The sequence below is a fragment of the Pipistrellus kuhlii genome, unplaced genomic scaffold (genome assembly GCF_014108245.1).
Source record: "Pipistrellus kuhlii isolate mPipKuh1 unplaced genomic scaffold, mPipKuh1.p scaffold_m20_p_134, whole genome shotgun sequence".
Taxonomy (NCBI): domain Eukaryota; kingdom Metazoa; phylum Chordata; class Mammalia; order Chiroptera; family Vespertilionidae; genus Pipistrellus; species Pipistrellus kuhlii.
In genome coordinates, this window is record NW_023425443.1 from 54,950 (window position 1) to 67,466 (window position 12,517).

General features: G+C 51.3%; 1 protein-coding gene across 7 annotated transcripts in view; it reads right to left on the bottom strand.

Annotated features, from left to right (window-relative positions):
* Nucleotides 1-3,514: 3,514 nt before the first annotated feature.
* The window catches only part of ZFAND6 (zinc finger AN1-type containing 6), a 40,866-nt gene continuing 31,863 nt past the window's right edge, over nucleotides 3,515-12,517 (bottom strand). For 5 of the 7 annotated variants that reach the window (XM_036436309.2, XM_036436308.2, XM_036436311.2 and 2 more), the window contains 4 exons: nucleotides 11,511-11,679; nucleotides 10,116-10,216; nucleotides 7,028-7,141; nucleotides 4,300-4,513 (listed from right to left, as the gene is read on the bottom strand). In XM_036436309.2, coding sequence (XP_036292202.1) covers nucleotides 4,365-4,513; nucleotides 7,028-7,141; nucleotides 10,116-10,216; nucleotides 11,511-11,679 — 533 coding nt within the window. In that variant the 3' untranslated portion in view covers nucleotides 4,300-4,364. Of the gene's footprint in view, nucleotides 3,675-4,299; nucleotides 4,514-7,027; nucleotides 7,142-10,115; nucleotides 10,217-11,510; nucleotides 11,680-12,517 lie in introns of those variants that run through there. The other 2 variants (XM_045581114.1, XM_036436312.2) reach the window with 2 other exon arrangements.

A 12,517-nucleotide genomic window follows, 5' to 3' on the forward strand; every position in this document is an offset into this window, starting at 1 on the left:
GGTCAGAAAGCTAAGTTTATCTTCATCATTCTTCAAACGGGCTAAAGCAAACTAGAAAACAACATTTTATCTAGGAAGAACAGCAGAAAATTCCAAACAACAGTTTGTTGCAGAATGAGGGTTTTCCTTCTCAGAACCTTTAAAAATAACTACCTGCCCCTAAAGCCTCGCAGTCGTGTAGTGGTGCTCTTGCGTGTGGTGCTCTTGCGGCTGTCCTGGCCAGATATTTCAATAAATTCTTGTTTTGCTTTTTAAAAAATAAACTATCAGCTTCCGGTGGTCTTATTTTGAACCGAGGGTTCGACTCCACAACAAACACACACAGGTTAATGGGACCAAAAGCTTTGGGGAGAAGCGGGTGTGTGTGGTGGGTGGGTGAGGGGTGTGGCCATAAGTTGATTGAAGGGGAAGATTTCATCGTTTTAAAATAGATTTGCCAAACCCTCTAATTACAGTGTCTGAAAATGCCCAAACCGTTCCATTTGGAAGTAAAAACCATTGGAGGTCACTTGCAAATACACACTATTTCCTTTTCTCCATTCTGGGGTGGAGATTTGTTGAACATGCCCATTACAATGACAAAAAATAAAGATTGCCTATCATCCCACTAACCTCCATTCTTCACATTTCCCCCTTACTTCATTCCCTTTGTATTTTTTTAAAGTATATTTTTTATTGCAGAAACAGGTATGGCTCAGTGGATAGAGCGTCAGCCTGCGGACTGAGGGGTCCCAGGTTCGAGTCCTGTCAAGGGCATGTACTTTGGTTGCAGACACATCCCCAGTGGGGAGTGTGCAGGAGGCAGCTGATCCATGTTTCCTTCTCATCGATGTTTCTAACTTTCTATCCCTCTAACTTTCCTCTGGTAAAAAAAAATCAATAAAAAATATTTTTAAAAAGTATTAAAAAATATATTTTTATTGATTTCAGAGGAAGGGAGAAACATCAAGGATGAGAGAGAATCACTGATCAGCTGCTTCCTGAACAACCCCTAATGGGGATTGAGCCCGCAACCTGGGCAAGTGCCCTGAACCAGCATTGAACCCGGGACCTCTCAGTCCACAGGCTGACGCTCTAGCCATTGAGCTACACTGACTCGGGCTGTTCATTCCCTTTGCATGCACAGCATTTTCCGTCTTTGTGAATTTCACAGAGGTCTATTTTCCAGTCTGGCCCTACATTTTTCTCCTGAACGCTTTTCTCCGGGGCCAAATAGGCTTCATTCCCCTCATTCTCACTGGCTGGAGAGGTTGTGATGCTTTGGTGACAACCACAGAGCAGTGGGTGGAGATCTTCAGTGACTTACTGTTGGCAGGACCTGCCACGCAATTTTGAATGCAAGCCGTGAGTGGGCAGCCCTTGGTTTCTCACTCTCTTTTTTATATTTTTATTGATTTCCTAGCACATGTGTCCAACACAAGGCCCGCGGGCCAAATCCGTCCCGCCAGGCCTTGCAATGTGGCCCGCACCGCGCTGTCATCACTGCACTCCGCTGCGTTTCCATCACAATGACAGTTTATGACTGTTCAGTAAACCATTCGGCCCATGATTTAGGCTGGATTTTAGATTTTGGCCCCTTCTCTGATTGAGTTTGACACCCCTATAGAGGGAGAGGGAGAGGGAGAGGGAGAGGGAGAGGGAGAGGGAAACATCGATGATGAGAATCACTGACCGGCTGCCTCTTGCACACTCTTACTAGGGATTGGCCTGCAACCCGGTGACATGCCCAGACCAGGAATCAAACCTGGGACCCTTGGGACCATAGGCTGATGCTATAGCCACTGAACCACACTAGCTAGGGTTTGCTTTCTGAGTTTGAAAGGGAATGAGCTGCCTCTTTGTAGAATGTGCCCGCTTTCTGTGGGACTGGTTTTACCCAGAAACTACCAGCATAAGGAAATCCCTTCCTAGTGCTAATTAGCCGTGAGTTTTTAAACATCATGGATGACTGCTAAATTCTATTAAATACTGGATCTGAATCTGTTGAGACTGTTCTAACTGATTTTCTCCTATTTTTATCTGTTCACGTGATAAATCACGCTTACAGATCTTCATGCTAAGCCGCCAGCACATACGAAGGACGTGCGCATAGTGCGTGAACACGTTAACCTACCGCTCTGGACTGTGACGCACTGCTGTCTCACATGGTATTTTATTTCATGGTTTAAAAAGGCTGCTGCCTGGGAAACGCTCGGAAACCACAGGACAAATGGCCTTTTGAGCGTCTTTCTCACTCGGCAGCTCTCCCACTGCTTGGTCTGAATTATGTGCGGTTTCTCTTTTCTTTTTTTTCAGAGTTCATTCTCTTTATAGACTGTGGTGGTAGGCACACGGCCTGCAGGCCGCCGGGGCCACCACTCGGACAGGGATGGGCGACCTACAGCCCGCCACCCACTGAGAGGGCTGCACCGGGGCGGCTCCTGCCAATGCTCAGCCAGGACTCCAAAGTAAGTCCGAGCTGGCCAGGCAGGCGGGGTGGGCATGGTGCGGCTGGCAGAGGCTGTACACGTGGCCAGGGCTGCCCACCCCCTGGTGGTCTGTCACTGGACACAGCGCAGCGGGCAGAGCTGGGCCCCGGCGTCTGATTGGCAGCTCTAGATCTGGCCCACCCACAGCTGGGCCAGCGGCAAGTGCTGGGCACAGAAGCTGTAAACATGGTGAGTTGTCTTTAACTCGAAGGCCGTCTTGTCCACGGGGCTCCGCACGGTGGGACTGGCCGACACCACAGCTTCCACCTCCGCCAGGGGGATGACCCCCTCGCACCTGCACCCACACTGTGATCTCACGTTTTACAGTGGATAGTGTCCCAGGTTTGATTCCTGATCAGGGCATGTGCCCGGGTGGCGGGCCGATCCCCAGTAGGGAGTGTGCAGGAGGCAGCTGATCGATGATTCTCACCATGATGTTTCTCTCTCTCTCTCTCTCTCTCTCTCTCTCCCTTCCTCTCTGAAATCAATAAAAATATAAAAACGAGAGAGAGAAACCAGAAATCTCTGTTTTTCTGACCCGGGGGGAGGGCAGAGCACACACAGCAGGCAGCTAGACAAGAGCTAGCACGTTTGACGGCAAAGTGACAGCCGTTCTCAGTTTTAAAGAAACGCTGACAGCCAAAACCGGTGTAGCTCAGTGGACAGAGCATCGGCCTGCAGACTGAAAGGTCCCAGGTTCGATTCCGGTCAAGGGCATGTACCTTGGTTGTGGGCACACCCCCGGTGGGGGATGTGCAGGAGGCAGCTGGTCGATGTTTCTCTTTCATTGATGTTTCTAGCTCTCTATCCCTCTCCATTCCTCTCTGTGGAAAATCAATAATATATATATATATTTTTTTTTTTAAATGCTGACGTCTGGACCTTCCAAGAACGTGAGATCCCTGTGGAGCAGGACGGTGAGTCGCAGGCAGATGCGAGCTGAGCAGCGGGAGGCTCTCACGGAATATTCGTGAAGGAGGAGAAGCCCGACGAGCCGCCGGGAGAGCGACCGAGAAGAGGAAAAAGGCAAGCACGTGGGCCAGGTGGTGGTTTTGCTTTTTATTTAATCAAAGGCTGGTGGGTAAACATAAATACAGCACAGTTCCTTCAGATCATTCTTCATACTGTGTACACACAGACCGAGGAACGCAATCTGAAAGAAATCCACAGTCAGCAATGAAATGCACACAGCGTCTCCTTCCCTCGCTCAAAAAAAAAAAAAAAAAAAAAAAAAAATAGAACATACAAACTCTAGGATCTCAACAGCACACTCTCTCCTGTGACAAATGATTCAGACATAAATAGTGGGTGCAAAGAAACTCTATGCTAACATATGTATAACCTTTGTTAATGAGAAGAAGAAGAAAAAAAAATAACCAAACGGAAGCAGCCATAATGATTAAGGTACATTCAGTTACCGATAACTAGCTTTGCCCCGGAAGGGCATTATCAAAAGAGAAATCGTGCTGCCGAGAAAAGGCTCTATATACATACACAATGAGAAAATAAACCGCAGGGTTAACGCATGCATGTTTAATACTGGGGGGGAGGGGAGAGAATCACAGTCTTTAAGGTTTTCTCCGCGTTGCTTACGAAAGCCCTCTGCGCTCAGCTAAAACGAAAAATGATCTTAGAAAGGGTAATACTTGGAAAAGGTTTACTTAAGTCTTCTCAGCCCACAGAAACTGCAAATGGAAATAAACGTTCAGAGTCATTTTCAAAACAAAAACAAAAATCTATTCTTCGGGTGACATGCATGATTCAAAAGGGTCTATGCAAGATACACTGCTCTACCTTCCCCAAGGGAGAGGGGTGGGGGTGGGGGCGAGGAAAAAACACCTCGAGTCAAGGTTTGGTTTGCAAGATGGTCAAAGGAGTTTGTATTCCAGCAGGAGTTCAAATCTTCTGGATCTTTTCGCCGACCACCACGGGGTTCTCTTTTCGGATTTTCTCAGCCGCGTCGGCCTTGTAATTGTAAGAGCAATTGTGTACATCGGAATAGCGGTGTACACCGCAGTAAACATTCCCACACCGGCATTCAAACCCTGGAGGGGACAACACACACGCCTGAGTCGGGAGCACATCTCGTGTTCAGCACAACATGTATGCATGCGACAGCGAGAGCGTCCTTCGACGTCAGCGCTTTCACAGCCTGAGAACGTTCTAGAAGCTCACTAGCGGGCCGCTGCAGGCTGGGACCAGCGCAGCTCTGTACTCTGGCTCCCTCACCTGCGACAGGGCCGCAGCTACCTCCTTGCCAAAGCAGGTTGCTAAGGGGAAATGTGAAAGGAGGCACAGCGGGGCAGGCTTAAATGTTAACTAAGACTCTGACACCAGTTAACGAGTAACAGCGTCCGCACCAGCTGCCCTTGGCTAACCCCCTACCCTCCCACGGAAAGCGAGCTGCAAGGGAGGTGGTTAGGGTGCCCGTGCGTGAATCCACCAACGCAGGCCAATGACTGAGCCGCTCTGAGCTCCCTCTGCTTCTGCAATCTATATATATAAAAGCGTAAGCGACCGTTATGACTGGTCAATCCAATGACCGGTCAACCAGTCGCTATGACATGCACTGACCACCAGGGCGCAGACGCTCAATGCAGGCGCTGCCCCCTGGTGGTCAGTGCGCCCCCACAGCGAACCTCCCAGGCTGTCCCTCTACCTGGCTGGCCGGCTCCAATCGGGACTGGGCGAGATGGCACCCATCGGCGCCAATTGCCAGCCAGACCGAGGGCCCCACCCGTGCATGAATTGTGCACCGGGCCTCTGATTTTGAAATAATAAATTACTGGGAGGATTAAGTGAGGACTGTGTTACTTGACACATCGTAAGCATGTGACCAACGCTCCTTCGTTTAGGAAAATGGCCAGCGTTGAAGCCGAAGGAGAGATGGGAGGATGGGGGATGGGTTGTAGACAAAACTGGTCCTGCTCCCCCAATGAGGGCTTGATGGTGGGAGGGGACTCCTGGGAGAGGAACCCGGGATGTTAACCACTGACCTTTACTACATTTTCTAACCTTGAAAACCATATTCTGCATTCCTGAATGCAAAGGAAGCCAGCAGTGACCCAGCGGGCAGACTGGGCTGGGGGAGGCTCCGGAAGTTTCTGAGAGTGAGAAGGCCTCTATTTGATCCTGAATAATGTGTATTTCCGGGCGTCCTATCTGCGCATGCTCGGCTGGGCCAGTCCGAAACATCTCGGATCTGAGACTAAAACCGCCTTCCTCTTTCCCTCCCGCCTGTTCCTGGCCCCACACCTTCCTCAAACCGTTAGCTCAGAATCTGCGCTCCTCTCCTCTCAGCTCGTACTGAAGCCAGCCCAACGCCGGGCACATGGCAGACAGCAAATGGTCCCTCTTGTAGCTGCAACCGCCCCCCAAAGCACCCCAGGCCACAGCGCTGGCTCACCTCTGCTCTGGCTGCCCCCGCACCTGCTCCGCCCACGCCACCTTCCTGCTCCTGGCCCCTGCCCCGCCCTGTTCCTTCCCTTCTCGAGTTTTCCTTCAAGCGATCCTTTCTGGCTGTCTCCATAAGGAAGTTCTGCTCATCTCTCAAGTTCCAGCTACATCACCTTTCACCACTTTCCTTCACAGCCTCTCCTCCTCCTCCTCCTCTCTCTCTTTTTTTTAAAATACATTTTTAGCCGAAACAGGTTTGGCTCAGTGGATAGAGCGTTGGCTTGTGGACTGAAAGGTCCCAGGTTCGATTCCGGTCAAAAGCATGTACTTGGGCTGCGGGCACATCCCCGGTAGGGGGTGTGCAAGAGGCAGCTGATCTATGTTTCTCTCTCGTCGATGTTTCTAGCTCTCTATCCCTCTCTCTTCCTCTCTGTAAAAAATCAATAAAATATATTTTTAAAAAATACATTTTTATTGGTTTCAGAGAGAAAGGGAGAGGAAGAGAGAGAAAGAGAGAGAAACTTAATGAGAATCATAGATCGGCTGCACGCCCCACACTGGGGATGGAGCCCACCACCCAGGCATGTTCCCTGGGTGAAATCAAACCTGCGACTCTTCAGTCCACAGGCCGATGCTCTATCCACTGAGCCACACCGGCCAGCGTTCCTCTTCTGTTACATAACACATCAATCACTCCCGTCCCTGAACTCCCAAACCAATCGCCGTGACTGCACTCCGTACGCTTTCTTGGCTAAATACCCACTTGCACACTTTTTCTCCCTCTCCTAACAGCATCGCCCTCTGACCGCCCTGCCGTAGCAGTCAGCACAGACCCATCACTTACTGCGTGACGGCCGGGGCGCCTCCCCTTACGTGTGCACACGTGTGAACTCACGGGACCCTCACAGCAAGCTAGGATTAGCCCTTCATGCACAGCCCTGCCCAGCTCGCCCGGACGGACACAGCCTCTCCACTGCCGGCCCCTCCGGGCAAGGCCTCGCGTGGCCCCTCACAGCGCCTGCCACGCTGACCTGACTTGTCTCACCCCCTCCCCCTCAGCTGAAGAGAGCGCTAACCACTGCACTTTCCGGCCGGAAGTAGATCTGCATTTATTTCCTCGCTCCACACGCAGCCTACGCCGGAGGCGCCGGCTGGGCTCTTACCAGTAAGTCCCACTTTCTTCCGGCACATGAAGCAGCGGTTCTTTTTCTGTTTTGGCTTTTCGAGAGATTTGTCCTGCTCTTCGGCCGGCTGCTGGGCCGGATCTGATACTGAAGCTGGCAGAAACAGGAGCGCGGGGAGATGCGTTAGTCAGGAGGGGGGCCGGGTGGTCCCTGTCCCGGCCCCGGCCCACCCGTCTGGCCTGTGATCCAGAGGATAAAGGAGGAATTGGTGACATCAAGGTACAAAGCAGTTTATAGAAGCCCATGTCAAATGCATGCGGGTGCATGTGTAATGTATGTGCACACATGTTCACAGTGACTACAGGAAGTGGTGTGATTTCTATTTTTGTGTGTGATAATTATGTATTTGACCAATACAAGGTATAACCACAACACACACACTCTCACTCTACTGATTAAAAAAATGGCCCTGCCGAAACCGGTTTGGCTCAGTGGATAGACGTGTCGGCCTGCGGATTGAAAGGTCCCGGGTTCGATTCCGGTCAAGGGCATGTACCTTGGTTGCGGGCACATCCCCAGATGGTGGTGTGCAAGAGGCAGCTGATTGATGATTCTCTCTCATCGATGTTTCTAGCTCTCTCTTCCTCTCTCTTCCTCTCTGTAAAAAAAATCAATAAAATGTATTTTTTAAAAAGAAAGAAAGAAAATGGCCCTATGTCAGGGGTCGGCAAACTCATTAGACAACAGAGCCACATATCAACAGTATAACGATTGAAATTTCTTTTGAGAGCCACATTTTTTAAACTTAAACTTCTTCTGATGCCACTTCTTTAACATAGAAGTGGTATTTAGTGGAAGAGCCACACTCAAGGGGCCAAAGAGCCGCCTGTAGCTGGCGAGCCGCAGTTTGCAGACCACGGTCCTATGCGAACTTGTAAACATTGCTGGGTCAGACTATGTACGTTCCTAGGGCCGGGGGAAGGGGGAGTCCGAAGCCAAGACTCAGTGGGATAAAAAGGATGATTACAACTTCCAGAATGTCACAGAAAACCTCTGCAAATGCTGCCACAGGGTGAACTGCTGAACTGCCAGGGTGAGGGTCACAGCGGGTGCATTTAAGAGTGACACGGGCGAGGCTGCACACCTCCTGACACAGCCCCCCAGAACCTGGCCCTCACGGCCCCTCCCCGATGGCACCCTCCCGCCCTGCACGCTTCTGCTCGCCGTTTCTCCTCCTCTCCCGCACTGCCGTCCACGCACATGGAGTCACGCACATGGCAGGCACCTCCTGCCCGGCCTTGCATTCTGCAGGCTTCACAGTTCGCCCCGTGGCAGCAGGACCGGCCTGCCATCCCTGTTCGTGGCTGAGTGACACCCTGTGCTCGGGTTCGCCCCTCACCTGCTGGCGGCACTGGGTCGCCCCACGTTTTGGTGACTGTGAGCAAGCTGCTGCCTCCCCACCCGCGTGCCCCCACCGCACCGCTGGGTTACGGCCGCCGGCCGTTTAGCCCTGGCCCACTGGGCTCCACTTTTTCTAGACTCTTCTGGCTCTTCTCGCCCACGCTTCGGGATAAATCTGATTTTGAATCCATGCAGCTTCCCCAAATTAGATCAGAGGGACTGCTCCTCTGTCTGAACCACGGACTCGGCGGCTCTGTACGGAGGCAGGGACCCCCCGAGCTGGAGGGACCCCGAGACCCCGCCTCGCTCGGCCACTCCGAGCCTGATGGCGACCCAGAATGCTCCTGTGAGGGGGCTCGCCCCTCTGGACGGCCTGCACTCCTCTGGTGGGCAGCTGCGAGCCCTCTCCCTGTCCCTCCCCAGGAGTTGGCTCTTTAATACCGACATTCGATCCCTCTCCACTGGGTTCCCCTGAAACCTGCTCACCATGCTGATGCTATCCGCCGCCAGCCCAGGGCAAGCACATGGCCCCCTTGTCCTACCTCAGGGGATAACTACATTGCGGGAATTTTTCCATTTCCACTTCTAAAAGACCCCTCGTCTCTACCTTTCCTTAAACATTTTTATTCAATTAAAAAAAAAAGTAAAACTACACATGTAGTATTTATGAATTTATAATGATACTAGAGGCCCAGTGCACGAAATTCATGCACTGGAGGGGGGTTGTCCCTCAGCCTGGCCTGTGCCCTCTCACAGTCTGGGAGCCCCGCAATTGATCATCCCGCAGAGGTGGGTCCTGCCCGCCCGCCACAGCCCGCCAGTTGATGGCCTGGCCTCCCTCTGCAGGGCAATCACAGGGAAATGGCTGGGCTCCATGTGGGCTGGCCTGGCGCCAGTAGGTGTCATAGCATGGGCGTCAGATGGTCATCCCACTGTTCAGCCATTCGGTTGATTTGCATATTATGCTTTTATTATTATGGATGAGAGTCACGGTGCACAAAATTGGTGCATGGGAGCGTGGGGGGTCCCTTAGTCTATTCTGCACCCTCTCTAATCCGGGCCCTTGGGGGATGACCTCTGTGGGATCCGGCTTAAACCAGCAGTCAGACATCCCTCTCACAATCTGGGACAGCTGGTCCCTAATCTGGGACGCCTGCCTGCCTGCCTGCCTGCGTAAACACCCCTAACTGCACCCCCCCAGTTTGCTTGGAGAGGAAGCAGCGCTTAGACTAACCTGGCTGAAACAATCAGAGATAATCATATAACGCCACCACGCATTCAGTTACACGTGTCTGTCAAACGAATCAGAATGTGAAGCTGCGAAGTCTGTGATGCTGACATAATCACACATACACGGGAAGGGGGAGTGGCTCCCAGCATCTCGGTCAGTTATGCACTCGAGAACAGAAAATGCTCTGCTCAGCAGGAAAAGAAACCGATATGCTAGTATATAAAAGGCTAATATGCAACGTGTCCCCTCGGGAGTTCGACAGCTCACTGTGTCATGAAAGTGGGGTGCTGAGGGAGTGAGGGAAGGAGGTGGCGAGGAGGTGGGGAAGGGGGAACCTGATGGGCCCTGATCGATGCCAGGCCTAGGGACTACGAATTCCGTGCACCGGCCCTCGAGTGTAAGAATACGTGAGGCAACTATAAGCACAGAGGACAGTGCCCGACCCATCGCCAACGTGACACAAATGACAAGGGAGACGCCAGCTGGTATGCAAACCTTGCAGGTCTTCTGCCTCGGCCGCTGCTTTGTCCGCTGATGTACTATCCCCTTGGGAAGATGCTACAGATTCTGATAAAAGTGGCTGATTTGATACAGGACTAGAAAAGCAAACACATTTAGGTTTTAAAACGGCATCTCTGTGCGGGAACGGTAACGGGAGGGATACAAGAAAGAGTTCAGCACATCTAATGGGATCCTTAAGACAAGGATGCACACGGAAATACCTCTGAGGACTGAATCACAGAGCTGTGAAACTGGAGGCTCGTGTGGACCCCCGTTTATGTTTTGGAAATAAGGCAACAGGCGTCCCCTGTGTGTGTGAATTCACTGCATGGAAACTGGAGGGTAAAAACACGCCTAGGCAGCCGTGATGCAAAGTTTAAACGAAATCCTGGAGCTGAACATCTCAGGTCACGAAGTGAGAAAAAAAAGGATGTGGTAGAGGTTACTTTTTGTTTCCTAACAGTAGGATAAAAATAAAACAAATAGCCAAAACCGGTGTGGCTCAGTGGATACAATGTCGGCCTGTGGACTGAAAGGTCCCAAGTTCGATTCCGGGCAAGGTCATGTACCTTGGTTGCAGGAACATCCCCAGTGGGGGGGAAGCAGGAGGCAGCTGATCAATGATTCTCTCTCATTGATGTTTCTGACTCTCTATCCCTCCCTCTTCCTCTCTGTAAAAAAATCAATAAAATATATCTTAAAAAAATAAAACAAAGATTCTGTATTTTCTGGCTTCTAAAGGATGGGACATCCAAATTAAAAACAAAATACACCAGGAGTGCCACATCATGATATGAAACATAGAGGACCTGTGACAAGACTACTTTTTAATATGAAATGCTATCACTTGCAGACTAAGACTATGGTTGGTAGAACTTAGCATCCTTCGGAAAAACTTCAGGGTGGATCAGATATAGGAGGAGGAATAGGGAAAAGCTGTCTGAGCCGAAACCGGTGTGGCTCAGTGGATAGAGCATCGGCCTGCGGACTGAAAGGTCCCAGGTTTGATTCCGGTGAAGAGTATGTACATTGGTTGTGGGCACATCCCCAGTAGGGGGAGTGCAAGAGGCAGCTGGGTGATGTTTCTCTCTCATCGACGTTTCTAGCTATCTCTCTCCCTTCCTCTCTGTAAGAAAATTAATAAAATATGTTTTAAAAAAAGAAAAGCTGTCTGAATTGGAAATCTGAAAGAGCCTTCCCATCCCCCACCTCACCATGAAAACAAAAGGAAGCCGTTTCTAACGCGTCAGGAATAACGATGAGACAGACAGAATGTCAGGCTAGTTAATCCTGACGTGACGGCCACGGTTTTCCTTCGCAGGCCTGACTGCACGCGGAGTGCGCTCTGCACTTCCTGGCTCCCCCGTCCCGCCCGGAGACCGCACCTACCTTGGCTGCAGAGATGAAGACGTCGAGTCTAGCGTGGACGGCGCTTCCGGGACACCGCCGTCTGTGCACTGAACTGGTAAAGAGTCAGACAGGCTGCTGACGGACGTGGCTGCAACGGGACCACATTTCGGGTTAGTGACTCCGCACTTGGGACCGTCCGCCACGTTATCTAAAAAAACCAAGATCCGTTTTCCACAAAGCACAGCGCGGGAACTGGCTTTTACCATAGGATCCCGTATTATGAAAAGTCTGTGGTCGTCACGCCTTAACGATCGGTCACAAGGGGGCCGGGGGCGCGGCAGGCACGTGGGGGTGGGCGGGGACTTGACCAGGAAGTGCACTGGGGACTCCGGGAGTCTGCAATTTCATGCCGTGGGTCACTAAGATGCTGGTTCATTGCTTTTAGTTGAAGTGTTTTCAATACTCCGGAATTCCAATGAAAATACCGGGGATGTTTAGCCACGGAGGAGACCACACACACTGCACACGTCAGCACACGCAGCTCCTGCCCTCCGGACGGATGTCACCGGGCCTGTGCCTCCCAGACATCTCCCAGGCCCAGCGCAGCAGCGGGATGGTGGCCGTGACGTGACTTCGCAGGAAGGCAAACCCGTGCTCAGCACATCAGGTCGCATTATTTTCCCCATTCTTATCAGGCAGAAATGTAGGTGATGATTTCAGTTAAAAAACAGTCATTTAGCCGAAACTGGTTTGGCTCAGTGAATAGAGCGCCGGCCTGCGGACTGAAGGGTCCCGGGTTCGATTCCGGTCAAGGGCATGGACCTTGGTTGTGGGCACATCCCCAGTGGGGGGCGTGCAGGAGGCAGCTGATCGATGTTTCTCTCTCATCGATGTTTCTAACTCTCTATCCCTCTCTCTTCCTCTCTGTAAAAAATCAATAAAATATATTTAAAAAACAAACAAAAAGCAATCCTTTATACTGAGTGACCTAAGCCTTCAGAAAAATTGGAGAAGTTTGAACAAATGGCTCTAACTCTTGGCTTGAA